The 24,674-nt window shown below is 42.9% G+C and overlaps 2 protein-coding genes and 1 long non-coding RNA gene across 4 annotated transcripts in view; all 3 read left to right on the top strand.

Moving 5' to 3' along the window:
- Window positions 1–218: 218 nt before the first annotated feature.
- Window positions 219–14,301, top strand: ttc13 (tetratricopeptide repeat domain 13). Of its 2 annotated transcripts, none has more exons than XM_076037563.1 (23): window positions 219–450; window positions 1,591–1,685; window positions 2,792–2,867; window positions 2,968–3,038; window positions 3,142–3,207; window positions 4,132–4,224; window positions 5,047–5,163; window positions 5,253–5,363; window positions 6,120–6,202; window positions 6,290–6,431; window positions 6,551–6,725; window positions 7,431–7,587; window positions 7,773–7,903; window positions 8,333–8,465; window positions 10,234–10,326; window positions 10,416–10,499; window positions 10,947–11,031; window positions 11,286–11,395; window positions 11,914–12,049; window positions 12,208–12,287; window positions 12,463–12,541; window positions 13,543–13,622; window positions 13,696–14,301. In XM_076037563.1, the coding sequence occupies exons 1-23, from the start codon at window positions 282–284 to the stop codon at window positions 13,808–13,810; spliced, it is 2,481 nt and encodes an 826-aa protein (XP_075893678.1). In that variant the 5' UTR covers window positions 219–281; the 3' UTR covers window positions 13,811–14,301. The 2 variants fall into 2 exon arrangements, with proteins under 2 accessions (XP_075893678.1, XP_075893679.1); XM_076037564.1 differs by having other exon boundaries at window positions 220–450; window positions 11,289–11,395.
- Window positions 457–1,302, top strand: LOC142896085 (uncharacterized). Its single transcript, XR_012928298.1, has 3 exons — window positions 457–702; window positions 786–857; window positions 1,162–1,302. It is a non-coding gene; the product is annotated as an uncharacterized LOC142896085 (long non-coding RNA).
- Window positions 14,302–19,547: 5,246 nt separating the features above from the next.
- Window positions 19,548–24,674, top strand: part of selenol (selenoprotein L) — a 5,832-nt gene continuing 705 nt past the window's right edge. The window contains exons 1-8 of the mRNA XM_076037694.1: window positions 19,548–19,707; window positions 21,263–21,341; window positions 21,676–21,729; window positions 21,846–21,891; window positions 22,047–22,159; window positions 22,884–22,998; window positions 23,146–23,268; window positions 24,160–24,297. Of these exons, the coding sequence (XP_075893809.1) occupies window positions 19,602–19,707; window positions 21,263–21,341; window positions 21,676–21,729; window positions 21,846–21,891; window positions 22,047–22,159; window positions 22,884–22,998; window positions 23,146–23,268; window positions 24,160–24,297 (774 nt within the window). The 5' untranslated portion in view covers window positions 19,548–19,601. The remainder of the gene's footprint in view (window positions 19,708–21,262; window positions 21,342–21,675; window positions 21,730–21,845; window positions 21,892–22,046; window positions 22,160–22,883; window positions 22,999–23,145; window positions 23,269–24,159; window positions 24,298–24,674) is intronic.

Here is a 24,674-nt window from a genome sequence, read left to right as displayed (position 1 = left end):
AAAAAAAAAAAAAAAAAAAAAAAGGACAGACAGACAAGACACTTTAATTCGATACAGGTACAATAAAAAGGAAAAAAAAAAAGAAGAAGAAGAAAAAAAAAGAATTCTGACAGCCGCATTGCATCTCGGGCTCAGTGGTCCTTTCTGTACTTCCCCGATACGGCCTTCTTATTGGTCTCTCTCGAATCGAGCGTCGAGTCGGGGGGGGCGGCGGCGTGTTTTGTGGAATTCTGTCGAACTACAAATGCGTCCGCCGTCTGTCGTCACACATGTAGCGCAACATGGCCTCGCCTAGCCGGGACGTTGTTGTGGTGGTCCTGTCGCTGCTGTATCTGTGCCGGGCCATCTTCTCCTCCGAGTACTTCTCGACCCTGACGCTGTTCAACAACGAGCTCCACAAGCAGGGATGCAGCTCGCTCTCCGAGTGGGAAGAATACGCGGCGGACTGCGGTAAAGTCTCTCCGTTCGCGGTTACTCTGCCACGTCCTCCACGGGTCCTACTGTCACCGGGGCTAGCTTGACGGCCGTCGGCTAACGTTCTTCAGTGGGGCTAATAACAACAAGACGTGACAGCACGGAGAAGATAGCGGAGATAAGCCCGTGCTTCGCCGCCAGACAGTCCCGACGGGATCTCAAACTAAGGGTTATAGTAGCAAAACATGGAAGGGCCACTGTTAAGTTCATAGAAGCACAGTAGTAACAGTAAGAAAATGAGGTCAAACTCTGCAAAAAAATTCTATTGTTGCTAACATATTTGTCATTGGTTCCACACACGGTACATTTAGCGGTGTTACGTTCCCCCACTTTTACTAAATCTCTGAAGTTGGGACATACCTGTAGAAGAACTGGAACGACAGGTGAACTGGTTGCACAGCTTTGTATTCTACTAAAAAAAAAAAAAAACTGCTGCCGATGTTAAAGCCACTTAACTGAAAGAGGTGTCCGCGGTGATTCGGACCCCTTTGATGTCACACATTTACTTGATGTTTAACACACCGGCGTCTGGCATGTCTTCTTAGCATGTGTGCTCTTTTCACACACGAGCTTCATACTCAATGAATGGGGAGAGAGAAAACTCAAGTTATTTCAAATATATATGCTATGAGGTTTGTTTGAGATTTGCCATTAAAATGCACTAAACTGTTGGTTTTGCCGTTTTAGACGTGAACATGTTTTTGGCTGAAGCTCATTGAAGTGATTGGTTTTGCAGGACTGGAATACACTTAGTGTCTTTGGGCTGCCCGACAGCTCACGATTTGATTAGCAAGATTTAAACCAACAACGGCAAAAAGAAAGAAAGAATGCATTCTGACAAGGGACGCACCCATACCGATACCAGTACTGGGTATCTGTACCAATACCGGGGTTGAGTTGAAATAAGTGACGATACTAGATACCAATACTTGTTCAATTTTGTGCTCGTACTGCCGCGAAACTTGCGACAGTCTCCCCGACGCTCTGGAAAATCACGCTGCGGAATATTCGTTCGGTATCGGTGAATACTGTAAAGCAGGTGCTCGTACTCTGCTCGTTCTGTAAAAAAAACAAATAAATAAATAAGTGTCATTGAAATCTAAACTCTCCTTTCAGAATCCTCAATTCTCCAGCTGGAGGACCCGGACTGTGACGAGGGCAGCAATCCGTCCTGCGAATCCGTCTTCTCCCTGAACGCCGAGAAGATTCTGGTGAGAACAAACAAACAAGCTGAGAGATGCAGCCAAGTTACATTTTCATCATCATCATCATCATCATTATACAGAGCATGTTAGATGTTTAGGAGCCAGAGAGGCCAGACTGAGGTGGGTTGGACGTGTGCAGAGGAGAGGCGGTGAACGCATCACTAGAAGGACCGGAGGGAGGCCAGAGAGGAGATTTATGGATGTGGTGAAAGAGGTCATGAATGGAGTTGCTGTTGAGGGTCCAAAGAGGAGACGGTTGGATGGAGGCGTCTGATTGGCTGTTTAGAGAACAAAAGAAATAAGGAAGAATCCAGTTTATTTCCCAGTTGCACGGCTAGCTGAAGCCTGTAGTGTCATTTGACAGTCATCTCACACGAAGAGCATGTACCAGGCACGGGCAAACCGTGGCCCGGGGGCCCATATGCGGCCCGTTAAGCTTTCAGTCCGGCCTGCTGAAATTATATGAACAGGAAGTAAGTCCTAAAATAGCTGCATTTCATTCCTTTTTTGTAGCGTTTTAAGCTAAATACCGTGTGGCTTCAAAGACACATTTCGTTGCTACTTTGCTTCGGTTCATTTTCAACTGACATTAAGGTTTTCCCACTACGCATGTGCCTCACCAAAACACTCCATCCAGCAGTCATATAGCAAACGCTGCATGGCGCCATGTTTTGCTCTCTTCATTATCTCTCGTCTGGCTGTCGCCTCGGAAACTGTGGTTGCAGCAAAAGTCGACGTTTGCGTGCTTTTTCAGCATGGCATCCTGTTATGGTTTGGGCTCTGTGTCATGCTGACATTTTCAGTCGGGAGGCACGCAGCTTTAGCGGATAAAACGATTACAGAGCGCGGTTTACTGCGCAAGAATTTTTGCGTCGCGGGGTTCCACATCCTCACCGTCTGAAGAATTGTTTTGTTTTTTGTTTTTTTTTAATTTTTATTGTAGCTTCTCTTTTTAGCCCCGAGGGAGTTTAATTTTATCGCTGGGGAACTTGAGGGATTCCTCTTAGATTTACCTGCAAAAAGAAAACCCACACGTTTTTGTTTATTGTATGAATCCTTGACTTTTTTTTTTATTTATGTCCTGTTCTGTCCTTTGTTTCACGGTCTTACAGAACCAGGCCAAGTTGTTTATACAGCAGAAAAAAATCCCCTTCCCTGTAGATAACCAAAATATAAACGAAGAACTCGGTAAGTTTTCATTGTTTTTTGTTTTTTTTGCTTACTTATTTCAACTTGATTGTGAGACACACTCTGAAGATATTCACCATGATTTGTTTTGCCTCTGCAGCGATAGGCTACGTTCTGATAGGCAACGGCCTTTACGATGAAGCCATCAAACACTTCTCGCTCTTATTACAGGTTTGTTATAACACCGGTGCCTCAGCATTTCTTGTATTCCTACTAGATGTGTGGTCTTAACCTGTTGCGTTTTTTTTTTTCATTTTTTTTTTTTCAAATACAGTCCGACCCAGAGCTGGTCAGCGCCATCTACGGGCGAGGGATAGCTTACGGGAAAAAAAGTTTACAGGTGAGTTGCACGCATGTAGTAGAAGAGCTTCCCAATGGAAATGAATGGTCTGCAATGGTTTTATTGTTTTTCAAAATTAAGTTCTTATTTGTTTTTTTTTTAGAAAAACATGTTTTGATGTCTCCAGATGAGAGCGATGGTTGAGAATTTTGGACGTTTCTGCTAGCCTGCCAATAAAAACAGTCTTACCCGCTCCACAGTGCACCCGCGGCAAATAACTGGTAACGCCAGACTATCAGTGTCACTGTCGGTGTTCATAGAATAATGTTACAAATAAAACTACCCCTGCATTGCGTCACATTTTGAGCGAACAGTTTCATTGCTGTTTGCAGGCTAGCGGAAACCGCCGACTCGCGCTAGCCGAACACCAGCGAGCTAAACTAGAACTAAACCAGAGGACTGGATGAAATGTGTTAAAATGGCCTCCACTGACCAATAGCACACTGACCATGAGGTCCAATGTCCAAAATTCTGAACCACCCCTTCAAAATAAATGATTTAATTGAAGACTTTGTTTTACTAGAAAGCTAAAAGATACCGTAAAACCCACTGCAGAGCGATACCCGGCCCAGCTTTTAATGGCACTTCATTTCTCTGTTCCTGTGAATAACCTTGTGTTTTTGGCAGTATGATGCAATATCAGCAAAATGCAGAAGAGTTTTCTGCTTAAACATAAATGCTTTGGCATAAAATCCAGCTTGTTCTCTTAACAATTGGCCGGCGTCCCAAGGCTGTTTCTTCGCACTTGCACCAGGGTTGCAGGATCGTTACTCCTACTTGTACGAGACAGTGTAGCGGAGAAAGCTGTTGATTAAATGCATTCTTGAATGTCTTTGATCAGATCGATGCTTGTTTTTGTTTTTTTTTTGTTTTTTTTTTGCTCACTGCACATTTCGGGTCCTCTTCCAACGTTCTCTCTGCCAGGACATCAAGAATGCTGACCTGGCTCTGTACGAGCTCAACCGCGTCATCGCTCTGGAGCCAAACTGGCCGGAGGTCTACGAACAGAGAGCAGAGGTGAGACACGCGTAAAAATAAATCTATGAGGTTGCAGCTCATAGAATGTATTCTAAAATAGAAAAAAACTGACGGAACAGAAAGACTTGTGAAAAAGCAATATTAAAAAAATGGAATAAAAAATCTACAGAAATTATGCTACAAAAATGTGTTGTGCTAATAAGGTTTGTATGTTTAATCCGTACTATGACATAGAGAGCAAAAGAGCAAAGGGTCAACTGATCATTAATAGCATTACCATTGCCGATTGCGCTTAAGTGTCCAATCATCAGGTGTCGTCGACGCATTGGTAGCATCGACCGAAGGCAACTCCGATCCCAACAAATATCAGAAAATGAATCATGTTTCGGCGCTAAATTCCGATATCTTAGTGTCAGAGAGCCAACAATCATTTGGTCTACAAGTTTCAAGATCTAAGGTCGCTGGCGATTGGCTTTAACAGTATAGGTGCTTGAACTGAAGACACTAACACAAGTTAGCGAGTGTCAGGCCAATCCAGTAAAGTGGAAAATAAAAGTTTTGCCCTGCAATTGCAGTGTAGTTTTGTCATTCAAATTGTTTTTAAAACATCTAGTGTCAAAAAGCATTTGTCGTTACGAAGCCGGCATCGAAAGTGGCATTGTATCAAAAATGTCGAATGATACTCGGCGCTACATGCCACACCTGTTCGGTGTGTTGCTGAAAAACACTGAGGGCAATGGCCCGAGGCTGCGTGGTAATGCACCATTGACGGCTCAAAAGGAAAGAAGCTTCTATCATTCAGCATGTTCAGCCAATCGGACCAACTGTCAAGCTGCTTGTTTTTTTTGCTGGCACCCTCAGATCCTGTCTCCACTGGGGCGCATCAGCGAGGCTCTGGCCGATCTGACCAAAGCTATCCAGCTGCAGCCGTCGGCCCGTCTCTACAGGCACAGAGGGACCCTGCTGTTCATCTCCGAGGTCTGACCATCTCGAGTCCTTCACCTTCGCACGCGCGCAGGGTTTTGGCCTCGGCTTCTGACGCTGTGTTCTCTCTGCCCTCGCGCCAGGACTACGTGGCGGCGATGGAGGACTTCCAGCAGTCCTTGGAGCTGAAGAAAAATCAGCCCATTGCGATGCTTTACAAGGGCCTGACCTTCTTCCACAGGGGCATGCTCAAGGTACGTCGCCACACGTCCTCAGCCTGTCGCTCGTTTCACCTTAACATACTGCCCATATGTGCATTGAGCAAAGTGTATACTCGCAGTAGGATAAAAGAAATTTGGTTTAATTTTCGTTTCTGTCAAACGATTAATTTTTTTTAATCGTGATTAATCGCAGAACCTTCATAGTTAACTGCGATTAATCGTGGTTTGAATTGCATATGTGAAATTCTGTCCCCAGAAAGTCCCCAAGGCTGCATGTGGAGATATAAGACATGAATGCTTGGATGGATGGGTAGATGGATAGATAAATAGATAGATAGATAAATGGGTAGATAGATAGATAGATGGATGGATGGATAGATAGATGGATGGATAGATAGATAAATGGGTAGATAGATAAATGGGTAGATAGATGGATGGATCGATAAATGGGTAGATAGATGGATGGATAGATAGATAAATGGGTAGATAGATGGATGGATAGATAGATAAATGGGTAGATAGATAGATAGATCGATAAATGGGTAGATAGATGGATGGATAGATAGATAAATGGGTAGATAGATGGATGGATGGATAGATAAGTACTTTATTTATCCCGAGGGAAATTCAGTTTCCCAGCTGCACAATCATTCATCAGCAAATCGGTTCATTAATTTGAAACAAAGAATTAGAGGTTGTAAAACTTTGCTGAGGTGTCCAAAAACTTTTCCAATAGAATGCGGGAGACGCTAACTCCGAAACCTCACCCCCCCCCACCCCCTCCCTCAGGAAGCCATCGAGACGTTCAAGGAGACTCTGAAGTTAAAGCCAGACTTCATAGATGCCTACAAGAGCCTCGGCCAGGCCTACAGGTACGGCCCGCCTCACGTGTCCATCTTACACTAAATAGAGTCCTGCCTCAACATTAATCCCGTCCCTCGTTTTCTTCCCCCTTGCAGAGAGCTGGGCGATTTTGAGTCGGCCATGGAGAGCTTTCAGAAAGCCCTCATGCTGGACCAGAACCACATCCAGTCGCTGCAGCTCCGAGGGATGATGCTGTACCACCACGGCTCGCTGCAGGAGGCTATAGGCAACTTCAAGGTGCCCCAATCAAGCTCGCACCAATCAGTCGTGCATTTCCGGATCGCCAAGTGTGAACTGAGACGACGGCCCCCGGCTTTAAATGTCCTTCCCTACCCTGCTGTCTTTCTTCTTAACAGAGGTGTCTTCAACTGGAGCCCTACAATGAAGTGTGTCAGTACATGAAGGGCCTGAGTCACGTGGCCATGGGCCAGTTCTACGAGGGCATCAAAGCTCAGACCAAAGTCATGCTGAATGACCCACTGCTGGGACAGAAAGCCAGCTCCGAGTACCTGAAAGTGAAATACCTCAGAGGTGCTTGCACACACTCAAAACAAACATTCCATACATTTCATTGCATTTATTTATGTATTCAAAACAGGTTCCAAGAAAAACAGATAACAAAAATTAGGGCGGTCAGCGTTAATGCATTCATTGCGATGAGTTAAATGCAATCCATAACGCGTTAATCGCGATTAGTTAGTAATTTATTTTTTTTTATCGCATTTCATCAAAGTCCGCTTTCTTTCTGCACCCTTGTTAACTGATGGTGTCGTTCAGACCAGCCACATAGCGGCGCGCACTTCTGCGGGTGGCTCACGCCATGCAGCGATCATTTCAGCGTCCGGTCTATTTTGTACGCTAGCCGTGAGCGATCCGCGTCAAGCTGGACAGGAAGTCACTCAAAGAAACACAAGGAAATCTGGTACATTTTCTAAATAAAAGCAACTTTACATTATGGGGTTAAAACTGCCTTGGAATACAAAATAACAGAATTTTACACATGCAATTCAAACCGCGATTAATCACGATTAAAAAAATTTATCATTTGACAGCCCTAATTAAAATATGTAACCATGCATAGGAAGGAGGAAAACCATTAATGAATGTGGAAAGACAACTCTATATTGCTCTATACGCTGTATTCCCTCACGAAAAAGTGTTTGTTCAAACTTTTTAACTCTCAGTCACTTGAACCTAAATAGGTAGTCACTCCATTTCCTCATGTTCTGCCACCAGAGTACTCGCGCTACTTGCACTCCCACCTCGACATCCCGGTCGCCGAGTACAACGTGGATCAGGACCTGCCGGGGAACTTCAAGAACCACTGGGCCAAAAACCTTCCTTTTCTCATAGAGGACTACGAGGAGCAGCCCGGCCTGCAGCCACATATCAAGTGTGTGCTTTGTGTATTATCTACAGCTCACTCTTATTTCTCAGAGCGGGAGATAACGTATCTGTGCGAGGAAGACGAAGATGCGTCAGTTTCGTGCACTTTCACTTCCTCTCCGTCGCGTCCTCGTCAAATCCGGATCAAACGGCGGCATATATTTTATTTTTTTCCTCCCGTTGTCGCTGCAGGGACGTGCTGCCCCAGAACTTTGACAGCTACAGCAACGAGGTGCAGAAACTGCTCTGCACAGCAGACCACTTGGGGGCGCTGATGCAATACGACACTCCCGGTTTCCTGCCCAACAAGAGGATACATAGAGGTACGGTACAGCCAATCAAGGCCTCCCCATTAAGAAAATAATTTTCTTTCTTTTTTTTTTTTTTTCTTTTTTTTTGCCCCCTTTGTCCTGTCTGACCATAATGACATGCAGAACTGGCTCTGAATGTCTTTATCATGGCAGAGAGATTCATTCTCAAAGGTAGAGCTGGTGACCCAAGAGTGGGAATCACACAGGTTGGTTCAGGAACTGCCAGTCGAGTGGTTTTTATTAACTGTCACAACCAAAGCAGACATTAAAGCAGCATCACATAATAAACAAAATTCATAATACAAACAAAGGGAACAAAAATAGATAATTAAACAAATATAGATAATCATACATTACTAAATAAAGAATTGTGTGGAAAAAGTAGCCAATTATCTTTTCGGACAAAAGTCACAGATTTGAATTTCTTTCTCTTGTTTGCAGCCATGGGTTTGGCGACGCTGGAGGTGATGCAGGCCATGCAGCGGACGTGGAGCAACTCCAAAGTGCGGGTCAATGGGAAGACCAGGCAAATGCAGTGGAGGGACATGTTTGACATAGCCGTCAAATGGAGGAGGTGACTTTCTAGATTCAACATTCAAAGATTTTATTTGTCATATTCCAAGTGTCGGTGGGGCAGAACCCCACGTGACTGTGCATGCAATGGAATAAAGAAAGTGTAAAAAAAAAAAATTAATAATAATCTTCTTAAAAGTGACAGTTAAATATAAGTTTTACAAATAAATTACAAATAAAAACAAAAATACAAGTCATTAAGATTTAAGTGGCAAGTATGGATAAGGAAGTGAAGTGTTATGCAATACTATACAATATAATATAGGTGATAATAAGTTGCAAACAATGGAATGCAAAAATATATATATACAGAGTATTAATTTATCTATTTTCTTTATTTTCTTTATCTTAATTATGCTATCCTGGTCACATCTGAGCCAAATATGTCACCGGCTTCACTACACAGTCGTGGGGAAAAGTTTCCTGACACCTTTATAATTTTTAGATTGGTAAGTGGAGTATACACTGATAAAGGGTTTATTGGTGGAATCCAGCCTGGCCATGTCCCTGGTTATAATTTGTAAACATTCACAGATGTTTGTTTCTTTTTTTTTGGGGGGGGGGTTGTTCATCGTTAATAAGACAAAATAAGAAAACTAAAGTCTTGCAGTTCTTGTACTCTGGACGTGTTTAAAGGGACGTCATCTTGCTGAAACATGCAGTTGTGAGCTGAACAGAATGCATGTTCGGCACAGGAGGAAATTTTGGCAACTGCACGAAAACAAAGGGCACTTGGAGCTTGATTCTTCTTCTACATCACCAATGCACAAGGTGTCCAAAAACCTTTGTCCACCGCTGTCACCTAATTAATGGTCTCTTTCTGTTTCATATATATAAAATACAACCCCTTCCCGGAATAATCAACACCTCATGTCAATGCAAAAGCCACAGCAAACTTGGTCGCAATATTCTGGGTCAACGCTACGATTTTAGTGTTGCCTGACTCTGAAATTAAATCGCCTGTCCTCCGCCTAGGGGGGGGGCGCGTGGTGTGATAAGAGGATTGCACTTTGGCCAAAGGTTTATCGGTAGAATCCAGCCATTTATATGACCATGTGGGGCAAAGTCTTTTAATTGATGACGCATTTGTAAACATTCACATCGTGACAGCAGCATTTTCAGCTTTTCTTGCGTCCTCAAATAAACCAATGAAGAAGGTGTGGATGAGGTATCCAGGTTTGTGTGCACAGGCCACTGTAGTTCACTGGCAAGGATAGGGAGAGTGACGCTGCAATCTAAAATGGAATGGAAGGAGGAGGATGTGCTGAAGTTCCTGGCGGCAGGAACCCATTTGGGAGGCACCAACTTGGACTTCCAGATGGATCAGTACGTGTACAAGAGGAAAAGTGATGGTATTTACATCAACTTGAAGAAGATTTGATGCCACTTGATGGCGACGTCTCTTCAAAATCTCCAAATGTTACACACACCAGGGTGAACACTCGCGTCTTCAAATAAACCCAACAAAGAAGCAAGTGGACGAAGCATCAAGGTTTTTGTCCGCGGCCCACCGTAGATCACTGTCAAACTTGGGAGAGGGAAGTTACAAAGTCCCTAAGCGGACTTAAGCAAAAGAGCGCTGCGATCTAAAATGCAACCACTTGATGTTGCTGTTTCTTCTTAAAAATGTCCAAATATTACACACTTAACCTTGACATCAACCTAGCATTCAGAAAGACGGTTGTTGACGTGTTCAACAACACGCCAACAACACCTGTTCTGTCCCCTCGCGTTGGATTTCAGTACATTGAGGTCTTTCCCCTTTGCAGGATTGCAGATCCAGACCAGCCAGTTCTGTGGTTGGACCAGATGCCTGCAAGAAGCCTCAGCCGCGGCTTCAACAATCACATCAACCTCATCAGGTAGGAGCTGGAGCGCTTGCACAATGTCTTCTCATCAGTGGTGAGATTGATGGAGGACTTTCTGAATTTACTTTTCCTTTGCTCCCCAGAGGGCAGATAATCAACATCAGATACTTGGCTTACTTTGACAACATCCTCGACTTCATCAAAGACAGAATACTGGTTTATCATGGGTAAATAATAACGTTTTTTTTTAAGTCTTCAAACTCTGCACTGGTGCTACTGTATTTTCATATATTTCCCACTGTGTTCAATGAAACAACTTCAACTCTCTCGTAACCTTAAAACCAACAAAAATACATTTCCATTGCAGCACAAAACCAAATCAAGTTTGCCACGTCATCCTTGGAACAAATGCTGCATTTTGCTTTATTTTGATCCACCTTAACAAAGGGGAACCACACTTAAGAATATTTGGCATGATGCTGTCTTTGTAAGATCCTGACACTCGTACGCTATTATTGGCTCTCAAGACTCTAAAGTTCACTTTATTGAATTTTTGGCACCGAGAGAATATGAATTCTTTTGATATTCTGCAGGATCTGTGCCACAAATGTATCAATGTTCGTTACCCAGCCCTAGTATTTCTGAAAGTTCATGGTTGTTGCTACCTTTGGCAGAGCATACAACCCCAGAGGACTGCTGGAGGTTCGTCAAGCTCTTGAAAATGTGAATAAAGTAGAAGATCTGCTTCCAATTATGAAGGTAAGGACGAAAAGCAGAAGTTAAGTAGGAATTTTTCAGATATCAATAGCTTTCCATGACCATTTTTTTTTTTTAAATATTACATGCTCTTTATTAACAATACTTCATTGATGGCTAAGTTGAGTTCATTGTCAAGCTTGACATTTATGTTTTTATAGTAAAAGCGTTTTTGACTGGTTTCACACCTTATTACCGTAAAGCAGTGACAACTCCATGTTGCGCCCTCTGTTTCCGTTTGCTTATATTTTCTGAAGCAGTTCAACAGCAAAACCAGAGATGGCTTCACCGTCAATTCCAAAGTGCCGAGCTTGAAGGACCCTGGGAAAGAGTACGATGGGTTCACCATCACGATCACTGGAGACAGGTGCTGGAAAATAAATCAGCTTTTCTTAATCATCAGTGAACCACTTAAATTTATCGGATTCATTTTTGTTGATGGAATAATGTTCGAAAAAAAACCATCCTTGTGTGGCATTGCATGTTGAGGGACTAGTTTCTCAGCAGTGGCGGAATAATACTTTTGTGGACTGCTTCTGTAGCAATGACAGCTGCAGGTAAATAAACGAACCGCTAGTCTAGTTGATATCAGTGCGCTGCTGCTGTAGCCACCACCAACCACAGGAAGTACAACTACCCTGCTGCTGAAAAACTAGTCCCTCAAGATGCAATGCGATGCAAGGGTAGTTATTTGCTTCTGGTGCACTGTGGACTGGGCAAGGACGTTTTTATTGGCAGGCTAGCAGATGCCATTGACTTGCAGCTAGCTTAGCACCAGCGAACTCTGCCAAACGAGAAGGACAGGATCAAGTCTCCGCAGTCCTATGTCCACAATTCTGAAACGCCCCCTTTAAAAGTAGTGACGCCTCCCTCGCTGTGCGCCAGGGTGGGCAACATGCTGTTCTCGGTGGAGACGCAGACGACGGAGGAGCGGACGCAGCAGTACCAGTCGGAGGTGGAGTCCATTTACAAAGACCTCACCGCCAAGGGAAAGGCGCTGATGCTGTCCACCGAATTAGGGGTAAGATCGCTATCGCAAGTCTCGAGTTGCCTGGAATCATTCTCCTGACTTGTTTTCCCTGGGTCCACTTCGACCAACGCCCCCCAAAAGGCGACAGGTGATCCGCAAGTCAAGGTCGTTTCTCACCGCTCGACTGTGTTGTCTTTATGTGCCTTCAGGACGCAGACGCCGTGTGCAACCTGATCCTCTCCCTGGTCTATTACTTCTGCAACCTCATGCCCCTCTCCAGAGGCTCCAGGTAATTCAGCAGCACAAAGAACAGCACACAGAACGGCGGGGGAAAAATTTTGGGATCGTATCCGCAGCGACGCGTAAAATGATCCGCGATTGTGATGATGGGCCGGAGCCGGAAAAGCGAGGCTGCAATTGTGACGCCAGAGTGTAATGTGTTCCCCTCATCTGCTGCTCCTCAGCGTGGTGGCGTACTCTGTGGTGATGGGCGCGCTGATGGCGAGCGGGAAAGAGGTCATTGGTCGGATCCCCAAGGGAAAGGTGAGAGAAGGAAAAACTTGGGTCGCAGTCCGCTACCAAGTGGAGCCACTTTAAAGGTTAAGTGTGTAATGTTTGGAGATTTTGAAGAAGATACAGCGACATCAAGTGGTTACATTTTAGACTGCAGCGTCTGTCACTCTCCCGCCCTCCACCTGAGCTTGCCAGCAAACTACAGTGGCCCGCTCACCCAAATCTGAATACCTCATCTACCTTCTTCGTTGGTCTATTTGAAGACGTGAGCAGTCACCATGGTTATGAAACACGCTGTCAGGCAGCCTGGATTGTCCACACCGGGCTTCCTTAGAAATATGGCGGTGCAAGATGGCAGCTAACTGGGAGCAAGACCCTTGATCTATGTATATTCTTATATAGATATAAGAACCTTTTTAAGGGCAGGAAAACCAAATTACTTTTATTGTACTGTGATTATACATATAGTTCTTAACAATATAAAAATCATAAATCAAGCCAAATATTACACACTGGACCTTTAAGGAAACACATGTTGTATTTAGGGCACTGTCAAGCGGGCTTCCTTAAAAAAAAAAAAAAAAAAAAAGCAGCTAACTAGGAGCGAGACCCTGGCTCTATATTTCCGAAATAATTTCTACACACAACAGGAAAAGAAAAACATGCGTAAATATTTCAATACCAAATTTACTCAGACGTGACGAGATTAATACGAGTTGCCTTTGGCCTCTACAATTACAAGAGGTGCTCAAAGTGGTGGCCGTCGGCTTCCAGACACTCATGTGTACGGCGAACTACTGCTTGGGTAACGTTGACCATAGAGTCCAATGGGATTGCTGCACATGCATTCTCAATTTCATGTCTATATTCATGTGTATACACTTTTATGAATGTATTTTTGGGCAGTGTGTTAAGCTTTTACCAACATAAAAATCATAAATAAAGCCAAATTTTACACTTTGGACCTTTAAAAAAAAAAAATAATAATAATAAAGGGGATAACTGTAGTCTCCATCTTGCTGTTGTTTCAGCTAGTGGATTTTGAAGCGATGACCACTCCGAGTCCAGAAAACTTCAGCAAAACTGCAAAGTCATGGATGAACCTCAAGAGGTACGTAGACGAAACACACCTGCCGTCGGCAGTTTGGAGTTTTTCCTAAGGAGAGCTTGTCCCCCTCGCACAGCTTACCGAGTTGGTACCAGAGTCTTCCGTCCGTCGCAGAGACTTTCCCGTCGACCAGGACGATGATCGAGGGTCTAAACACGGACTCGTCCTCGCACTGTCCGAAGAAGTCCTAACGTGACTTGAACGCAGCGTAGTCTTAAACTGTTTTAGTTTCTATACAAGTCCGAACAAAGGGACTCTGGCCTTCTGCAACCCAAACACGGACGGACTCGGCCCCTAATTCAGCTTCTGGCCTTTTGTGTAAGATTTCCGATCAAAGCATTAAGTTTTTTTTTATTATTGTTATTTCAAACTAGAATCACAACTTTTGCGTTTCCTGATAATTGGCCACATTGGCAAAACAAAATTGGGCAGCTAATTCACTCACCCTAATTTGATTGGTTGTAATTACAGATATAAAAAGTCCAATAAAAAGGCTTGACCAATTAAAGCGAATGAATGATTTTCACAATAAAATCCTGAAAATGAGCAGTAGAAATCAAACGGACAGGGTCTGGTGGGAAAATGTATTATTTTCGCGATGTCCACGTGTTTGGAGAAGACGAGGGAGAACTTTGTTGTGACTGGGTTGCAGAAGGTCTTCTGTACCCCCTCTAGCCCCCCTCTAGCCTCCCCGCCACCCCCCCCCCCCCCCCACACACACACACACACACACACACTCCTTTTTCTTTGACCTGTGACCCCCCCCCCCCCCCCCCCCCCCCAAGCACAATTTCCATCTCATGAGCCGTCAGCATGAACAGAACAGGATGTACCGTCACAGTTGATGATACTCCCGGATGACTTGTGTGGTTTGGACGGCTTCATCTAACAATTCGAGGTTGCAGCTGGCACTTTTTTTTAATTTTTTTTTATACTCGTGGATTTTAATTTGGGGGGTTTGAACTGACGATTGAGGGCTGTCGCATTTCACTCGGAAAACTTGAAGTCTTAAGTTTGACATTTGCAGGGAGCGTATGAAATTTCCTTTTTTTTTTTTTTTTTCTTACAGACCTACAAAGAGTTGGTATGAAATTGCGATTGCTGCTAAACGTGTGTGTGTGTGTGTGTGTGTGTGTGTGTGTGTGTGTGTGTGTGTGTGTGTGTGTGTGTGTGTGTGTGTGTGTGTGTGTGTGTGTGTGTGTGTGTGTGTGTGTGTGTGTGTGTGTGTGTGTGCGCGCGCGCAACAGTCAGAAACGATGGGGACAATCACAATACCACCAAGAGAATCATCATTCACTGATTTGAAAGAAAGACACTTTTAAAACTTTTTAATGGGAATATTCAAAAAAACAAAAACAGAATCAAGACAGTTCATTCAGTTTAATCAGACCATTTGACAAGTGATGATAAAAATTCTGCATCTGGTTCCTCCGATTTCAGAATATTTTGTGAACGGGCGGTCTCATGGAGGGAAAAAAACACCTCATTCTTTTCTTTGTTGTTGCTTTAATTTGTTTTGGGATGGCAGTTATGTGTTGTTTCTCCAAACTTCACGGATTCCACCTTTTTTTTTTGTGTGTGTGTTTTACAATCGGTTCTTTGCGTCGGCATCGTGATTCACGTCTTAAATCAATGAAGGCAGCCTGGTTCATTCGTGGGGGGACTGCGGTAACTTAACATTGTCAAATACTGCCAATCTCACAGAACAAACCCTTTTCCAAAAAGAGATGAATAAAGAATAATGATCAAAGTAATTTAATTGTCGTGTTTGTGTGTACATTATTACGGTGCTAAAAGAAGAGACTCTGAAAGAAGGTAATTGGATCATTTTTATTGTTGAAAACTTGAAGGGGAAGATGTGTAATTTCAAGAAAGAGAGAATGTTCAACCACTCAGCTGTGTTTTACGAGCAGAACGAGGAGCTGCTGATTCTCATCTGGTAATTGGGGAACTTTCCCGAGTCCTGGACTTAGAGGGGAGCACGCCAACAAATTCTATTGGCAACCAGGGCCTCGTTTATAACACTGCTCGAAGGAAAGATCTGTGTATAGCCCCGCACGGCAGGAACAGAAAGTGCCTACCCACAAAGTTTTATATTTATAACCAAGAAATGAATACATCTGGGAAAAAATTACAATATAATTGATGTGAAAATCCTGGAAATGTGCAAACCGCAACCTGTGAATTACGAAGGGCCGAGGATCGGTACCTGTGGGGCAACTGCTCTCAACACAGGGGCCTCAGGCAGGGGGATGCCAAGAATGAAAATGAATAAGGAACAGTCTAAAGAGAATAGGAGACTTCAATAAGCAAATGTCTTATGAATGAATAAATAAGATTACCTTACAGTACCTCAACCTACTGCTTTGGTTGGGTCTTGAGTGGGAGGGGCCACACTGCGTGGGAAGACTCACAAGACTAGCTAAATAACCACACCTGCAATCTCAATGCCAGTCTAATACTGTGGGTTCTTGAGGAGCCAACTTAATTAACCCGCGTCCATCCTGCCCACACGTCAAAAAACCTGTTAGACAATCGTACAGTCGGTGCGTAATAAATCAAAACCTTCCTGTCAGACACCTGCCCACGAAAAAACAAAGCCTCCTTTGTCTCATATATCGATCACAGCAGCATGACAATCATCCACAAAGTGATTTAGTTAATGCTGCAGGGGTCCACGAGTTCAGAGCCACGTGTGAGTCTAAAAGTCCAGAAGCATCATAAAGTGTTGTCAATTCAAAGGGTAATGGAACCAGACGCTATTATGCTAATAATGACGCTGCATCTCTGCTGGGTGGCAGGTGACATTGTTCAATCAATCAATCAAATTTTATTTGTATAGCACCTTTCATACAATGACTTGCAACTCAAGGTGCTTAACAGCAATTAAAATCAAATATTAGTGAAGATAAAAGAAAATAGAGCAAGTACAATCCACCCGTGTCCTCCCAAGACACATACAGGTTGCCCCCCCCCCCCCCCACACACACACACGCACACACACATCCCAGAAAACAGTTTAAAAAATAAAAAATATCAGTCAATCAGTACAATAAAATTTAAAATGGCAAGGCACTGAGGGACCGTCGTAGGAATTCTTCACCTCCGCCCAAACCTTTGATGCCAGTAGGAGCCAGAAATACCAACAAGGACAGAACATACCAGAGCAAGATCATCAATATTCATGTTGTGACTGGAAGAATTGAGAGAATATCGTTAGCCAATGTGGAAACGCATGCATTCATTTTCCATGCCCGCTACTTCCCCAGCTCAGGGTTACGGGGGTCTGCTGGAGCCTCTCCCAGCTGTCATAGGGCGAAGGCAGGGTGACACCCTGGACAAGTCGCCAGTTCATCGCAGGGGCCCATAGAGACAGACAACCATTCACACTCACATGCACACCTACGGACAATTTAGAATGTTCAATTGACCTTGGATTGTGGGAGGAAGCCGGAGAACCCAGAGAGAACCCAGCAGACACAGGGAGAACATCCACACAGAAAGGTCGCAGGCCCAGAATCGAACCCACAACCTTCTTGCTGTGAGGCGGCAGCTCTAACCCACTGCGCCGCCGTGTCGCCTCGAGATGCCACCGCGTCACAACAAGGCTCCAACTAAACGTGTCTCAACCTATGATGTTGTTTTGCCATTGCGATAAGACCATTTCCCCATTAATTTGAGAGGGACTAAAATAGCATGCCCGATCAGCTCCTCATTATTAAACAGATAAGGCAGTCTTGAATTGGCCAATTCCCATTTGTGTGGCTCGTACCACAGGTGACATCTGAGAGGGGAAACATGCATCAACAGGCTCACTACGAACAGAGGGTATCTAAAAACAAAAATTATTACGACTTGAAGTTGTCGTAATTTTGTTCAGTGTACATTAATAATAACACTGCGGAGCATCAAATAATGTTTTCTTTGTCTCTTTGTTTTAGTTTGACTTGCGTAGCTCTCTCAAGGCATTATCAATAGAGTTTGCAATTTCACAACTTCACCGTCAGTAATGTCAAAAATGAACCAGTTTGCGTTGCATGTAGTATTTCTTACTTACTTACGTTTTTAAGGGAATTAGGCAGTTGTCAAATAGACACATGAGCAAGTATAATATATTGGTTAACATCACAATGTCTGATCTTATCTGTATTGTGTTCTTGCAATTCTTTTCACTTCAGTTTTTCTGTTGAAGTGAAAAGAGAGAATCTAATAATAATTGTGACACTACATATAATTATATAATAGATACATTATATTAAAAAAAATGTCTGCAAATGTATTTCTTGGAAAATTGAAATGATAAATCTGACTCCACCTCCTTATCCCTTCTGTGTAAAGCAATAATTCGAGGGGAGGTTAATTCGTACAGTGCATGTGAGGTAAACAGAGTTTCTAGTTTAATATTTAACTGTTACTTCTTGTTAATCTTATCTTTACAAGAGGCGCCATTTGAGACACCCTTGAGGGGGTAGACTTCCCAACAATCGACCATGCATCTAAAACTATTCTGAAAGCTCGACTCAGTTTGGAGGAGGTCTTGGCCAATTTTAAATGAATGCAGGGCAGTAAGGCCCCCGGGCTTGATGGCTTTCCAGTAGATCATTATTATTATTATTATTATTATTTTTTCACTCAACTGCTTGCTTCCTTTCAGCTGGATACGTTTAATGATTCAGTGGAGCTGAACTTCTTCCCTCTATCTTTTGAGATCAATGCACGGGTAATAGACAAAGATCCAGAAGAATGCAAGAGCTGGAGACCTCTCATTCTGCTCAATGCCAATATAAAACTTGTGACTTGGAATAAGGGAATACCTTCAACACCTTCTTAACATTATATTTTCTGAATAGCTTACAATTGAATTGGCAATCTATATGAATGCACAGAAAGCTTTGGATTGAGTGGAGTGGGGCTATTCATCTTGAATTTTAAACAGGTTTAGATTTGGTCAAAAATGTATTTTGTGGATTCAATTATTATATTGTGCCCGTGCTTCAAGTATGACCACTAACTCCACCTGGTCACAATTTTCCCCATTGGACTTTGCAGATGTTTCCAGGGGTTGCCCCCTGTCTCCATACCGCTTTGCAATTGCAATAGAACCAGTTTCAATCTCTTTCAGGTGCTCGTTTAGTTTTATTGGTATCTATAGGTATGGTGTTGAGCAGGGTCTTACTGTGCGCTGACGATTTGCTACTTTAGGTTCTGAACCCTACTGTTCCGTGTTGGTGAGATTCTCGACATCCAACAATTATTTGACTCTTTTCAGGATATAAATTGAATATCATGCAATGGTATTTATTTATGTTCATAATCACGTACAAGTCTCATTGAAATTTTCATTACGTTTGGAATGTAACTCACATCTTTGCCTGAAAGTGCCCTCAAGTTGCATCTTGAGCTGAATCTCAACAGTGCACGTCTGTTGTTTCTGTCTTTATCTACACATACCTCACATACCTGATTTTACTTGATCATGTCTTTGAGGCTCTCAAATAAATGGCTCTCAAATTTGTTATTAAGGAAATTAAGTAATTGTTCATAGCCTACACTAGGCTCAGACTAGCTAATAAAACCTCTTTCAAAAAAATGTTTTTTTTTTCGAGAGGAATACGTATATATGTGCCTGTTTGCAGGAAACCAAACTTCCAACCAAATGCAATGAAAACTCAACATTTATTAATAAACTTGTCACTTTTCCCAGAGGACCTTCACAACACCGCAGTCTCCAGAGAAGAGAACAGGCACGGTGTGATTCCCTTCGTTGGAAATCATTTTTATTAAAACTTTTGACAATATCCGAATCAGCCAGGTACTGTACTTTTTGCAATTAAATGTGTCTGTCCCTGCTGGCCAAACGGCAGAATGCAGGGTTTGGACAGCTTTAGTTTCATTTGACACCCGGAAGTACCGTCCTTCTGTCTGCAACCATGCTATATATATGCAGACCCACGGTTGTCAGTGAGACGGAGAGAAGCGAGCATGGCCGAGCGTGGGGACGTGACGGAGAAGACCGTCACAAGCGGTCTGTCCCTGCTGCTGAAGACCAGCAGAGCCCTTCTTGATAAGGCAAAGCTGGAAGCGCAAGGTAGGAGGACTCATTAGAGGGAAAATGCCATGTGAAATTATTATTATTATATTATTACCGTAAATATATTTTTCAGTATATCAAATTATCTGAAAGAATATGACTTTAGCAAATGATTATATGAACCGATGTTATGGTCTTTTCCGACATGAAAGTACATTAATGCACGTGTTAAGTGTTGTCAGTTCTGTAAATTAAATTAAACTACAGTTTCAATCACGCGCGTGCCCTCAAATAATACCAGATTACCAACATAATCTGGTTTTAATTGCGTTTGAACCGTTGTCACATCAAGATATAATTGAGCAAATAATTAAAAGGCTACACGACCCGTTTCTTACTACCTGTGCATTTCACATGATGTGAAAATTATCTTGTAAATACGCGAAACTCATCTCGTAATTAAGTGACACTGACCACCCCACCACCACCCCTTTTTAAGTGTAGCAGCAATACGCTTCCGTAGTTTACAGGCCCTCTTAAGTAATAACTAGCAGGGAAATTAACATTACGTCAAGACTTCGGGTTCTGGAGTGTAGGTCTGTTCCAACCGTATAACGTGGCATTGGTAACAATAACGTTAGCATTCTGGTTGAACACCGCCTTCCAATTTAAGTTGTCAACATTTTTAGCGAACACAGCGACTGATAACAGCATTGCTGAACCCTCGCGACTCCCCTCTGACGACGTTTGCCGGTGAACACATTGTAAATGAGCACTTACGGAACCCCGGTCCCGGCGTACATCCGGACTAATTCTGTACCTACACCGGTGTACAGTTATCGCCTGACACCGGTCACGTGGGTCCGCTTTGCACGCCGCCGCCGAGTTGCGTTTAAGAGCTGTTGGATTTCTGTTAAAATGCGCGATGGGTGTTCAACATTCTGGCCTGACGTGGCATTTAATGAGAAACGCTGATGTTATAAGACGATAGAAGTGTGTGTGTGTGTGTGTGTGTGTGTGTGTGTGTGTGTGTGTGTGTGTGTGTGTGTGTGTGTGTGTGTGTGGAAACAGGTTTCGGTCCGTAGTGTTGCGCAAAAATACGCGTGGCGTTTCAACGCAACTCTGGAGTGTGCGAACTACATCCCCACGTGCGAGAGTCCGTTACCTGGCGTGTCGCCATACGGACGTTTCATAAACATGCAACGTGACCCCTCTGTAGGGCCACAACTTACCAGATGTGGGACAATGTGGGACAATTGGGGGACACCTCAGTGACGTTACCAATACTACCACGATAGTAATCTAAAAAAAAAACTGTGATAATAACTGATAGAACTACCATGCCAATAAAAGCGTAACAACAGAAATGCATTTGAAATATTTGTATTTACTGGACAATACAGCTTCTTGGCAGGAGAGGGACTTTGATTTGATTGTGAAGACCAATAAAGGAGCTCTCAAGAATGTCTACAGTTTTCACAGTGTTGTGGCCAACTTCGCCAAGGCAACTATGTACAGTAACAAAAAGTCACGTCTTGAGGCACAGCTTAGTCGATATGTGAGACAACTTGTGAGCCCCAACCAACCCGCTTCGCCTGTTTCTTTCCCGCAGAGTCGCTGGAGAGCTTTTTGGCGCACAAGATCACCGATTTATTAGGACTAATCGCAGCAGGTGTGCAGTTTTATAAGAGGTGAGGCGCTCCCAACGTCTCCTGCGTCAGTTTACTCTAAAGCAGTGGGAGTTCCAAGAGGCGTGCCCTCCAAAGCTGGCTAGAAACAATTTTAGTCACACATTAACACCAATATGTGCAGTTAAGGTAAATATTGCTAAGATGGGGACACTGGCACGTATTCTATATTATCGGGTTGCGTAATTTAACACCTATTGAGTCCCTGGTACGAAAAAGCGTTTGGAAACCACTGCTTTAAAGTACAATGAAACATTCTTTTCAATCAAGAGATTTCTCGTTGATTCTTTTAGAATTCAACCCTCATATTTAACTTTGTTGTGGTATTCTTCAATAGCCTTGGAGTGAAGAAGAGAAGTGAGGCAGAGTCTGTTTGGCAAAAGTTTTATCAGTAAGTCTGGACTACTACAATTACAACAGCTACTACTAATGATAATATTAACAATAATAATAATAGTAATGATGATGATAAGGTACAATTTGACAATTGACCAAACTTTTTTTCAGCCATGCAGAAGTAAGAGATGAAGTGGAAGAACTTCTGGAGCTGGAGGTCTGCGCACACAATTTCAGTATACTTATACATACATATGCACATATACACACACACACACACATCAAACTATCTATGTAGTTTGTTGGCTTTGTTTACTCATACAGGGCTCACTTTGTGTGTGTGTGTGTTCGTGCCTTTCTGTCTGCCTGCAGTCTGAATGGGACTCCTTCATCGAGAGTGTGGATGCAGGAGCCAAACAGTCATCGGGACAGAGGGCCGACAGCCTGAGTCCCGAGATTCCACTCACGGACGGAGGCAGCGGAAAGTGAGTCACCCTGAAGTCCTCCGTCTGATGTGAAATTCACCAAATCAACACTTTCTCGCAATGCGCGTTTCCGTAGTCCGTCAGCGGACACCTCAGAAGTGAGCAAAGTCCATCCTTAACTCTGCTTTTTTAAAGTGTGCTATAAAACACTGTTCAGGTAGTCAGCCCTGTGTGATGTCACAAAGGTCCACGACGGCACCTTCAAGCAGATCCTTGTTCCACCCTCGGAGACTATGTTTAGTTTAGTTTAGTTCCGTTCATTTCCTGAAATTTAGTGAATTGAATTTAGTGAAAGAACAATTCAATAAAAAAAGAATATAAAACATACAAAACACAAAATTCTCTCTAAATCCTAAATAAGAGGAATCAGAAAGAAGACCCACTAGCCTGACATGACAATTGATATTTGCTGTATGCTTATACTTCATAAATTTCAGAATGTTTCCTCAACATACTGGTTTTAACTATTTTCTAAAGTGTAGTGTTTGGTTTGATTTCGTTGTTTTTGTCCTCGTCCACACATGTAACGTACAACCAAACGACTAGCAGGAATCCAAACGCTACCAGTTAGCAAAGGGCTAAATACGTATATGCTGCTCTGCAGTCTGATATGAAGCACAAATATATAACACTGGAACATTTAAAAAGTAAATGTTCTCGCACTCTGTGTGCTTCACGTTGTGTGTTTTTTTTTTTTTTGCTTCTCTGCGCTGTGCGTTTTGAGGAGTGCGACCCTCGGCCAGTATTTGGAGCAAGGACAGAAGCTGCTGCTGGTTCTCATCAGACACTATGGATGACTGCCGTGACGAGACCACCTGGCCCACCTGCAGGCGAACCAGGTGAGGACGCAGTTTTTTGGACTGTTTTTCGAATTTTAATTTCTTCCAAATAAGGGTGGGGAAAAAATATGTTCTTTTTTTTTTTCTTTTTTTTTTTTTCTTACAAAAGTCCAAATGTGGATTTATTTCTAACGTGTGTTTCTGCAGTCTAATCTGGAGGCTCAGTCAGTGCGGGTCTTGGTGGTTTCCTTTGGCAGTCTGGAGGGATCCAGGCTGTGGCTGGAGCAGACGGGTTGCATCTTTAGCATAGCGTTGGATCAACAGAGAACGGTATGGTTGTTTTGTTTTTTGTTTTTTATTTCTTTTTTTTTTTTTTAAACTCAAAGTCAACTTACTGATGGGCAGTATTGGGGAGACGAGGCCGCTTAAAACTTTGCTGCGAACTACCCAAACGGTGTCGCTACTGTCGCCATTGTGACGCTGTGTGACACAATACTGACACCTGTTGGATCTTAAACACTTTAGCAGGCAACCGAGCTGAGAGACTCCATTGATGTACTGATTAAATGACCGAGTATCTAAAAAAAAAAAGGATATCATTTTTTTGTTTTTGCATTTTATATTGAATATTGTAATATTTTTCACCTTCATCTAAGTGTAAAATGTCTTTGATATCTTTAAAATGTACAGTCAGTCGTGTTGTCTAGAAGGCGGGAAGGGTTCATTTTCTTTTGTTGTTTTGCGTTGTTGTTTGTTAGTTTCAAATTTTTATTTAAAAAAAAAAAAAAAAAACAAAGTTGCCAACTGAGAAATAGCATCACTGCTTTTTTTTTTTTGTATTCTTTTGTGATTCTACATCTCTGTATTTAAAGAGCCGCTTTGATCTGTCACTTCTCGCCCTTAAGACCAGCACATCGCAGGAGAGAAATAGCAGTGGGAGTGAGTTTAGCGGCTGCTCTTTGTCAGCTGGCGCGGGTCGGTGACCAGATGTTAGAGTGGAACGGAACAAAGTGCATCAGCCTGGTTTGGAAGATTTTCCACGGAGCGCCAAAGCAATTATTAACACTTTTGTTTTTTGCTCCAAATTTGAACAGCGAATACTAGCGTTTCTTGAAACTGTGTGTGCGCGTGCGTGTGTGTGTGAGTGTGATATAGTGTTTTCTACCTATCGTGCTCTTTGCTGCACTTCCCTTTTTAAATCCGACACATTCTGTGCGACAGATTTACAAAAACTTCGGCCTTGGTTCGTCCTACTCCAGTGTGATGAAGTTCGATTGTCTCTTGACGTACTCGGAATACGGAGCTGCGGACAGAGACTTCCCTGACGTTCCCCCTAACCTGCTAGAGGACATTTATCAGGTACCAAGGAGATGCTGACTGAAGAGCACGCTGCTAAGTACAGCTGATAGAAACTGGTGTTTGGACGAGCACACCAAACTTCCCAATGGCCAACGTGCGCTACTCCTTCGCCCACAAGGGGGCGAAGGACCATATACTTGGATCATTACTGCCTTTCTTTATCCTATGAAAAGTATTCTTCACCTGCGTTTAATTTGTATGTGACCCGACATTCCAAAGTTATTAAGGCTGTCAAAATTAACGATGAGATTAAACACAAGGCATTTTTTTAATCACATTTTAATCGCAAGCCTTATTTTTTTATTTTTTTTATTTTTTTATTTTTTTTCAAAAAAGTTAACAATATTAAATGTTAGTTTCATTCTGGGTTTTTTTTT

Source organism: Nelusetta ayraudi, unplaced genomic scaffold (genome assembly GCF_046127955.1).
Source record: "Nelusetta ayraudi isolate G7.1 ecotype Tasmania unplaced genomic scaffold, CSIRO-AGI_Nayr_v1 ptg000052l, whole genome shotgun sequence".
Lineage (NCBI taxonomy): Eukaryota > Metazoa > Chordata > Actinopteri > Tetraodontiformes > Monacanthidae > Nelusetta > Nelusetta ayraudi.
This window is presented reverse-complemented; position numbering and strand designations above follow the sequence as displayed.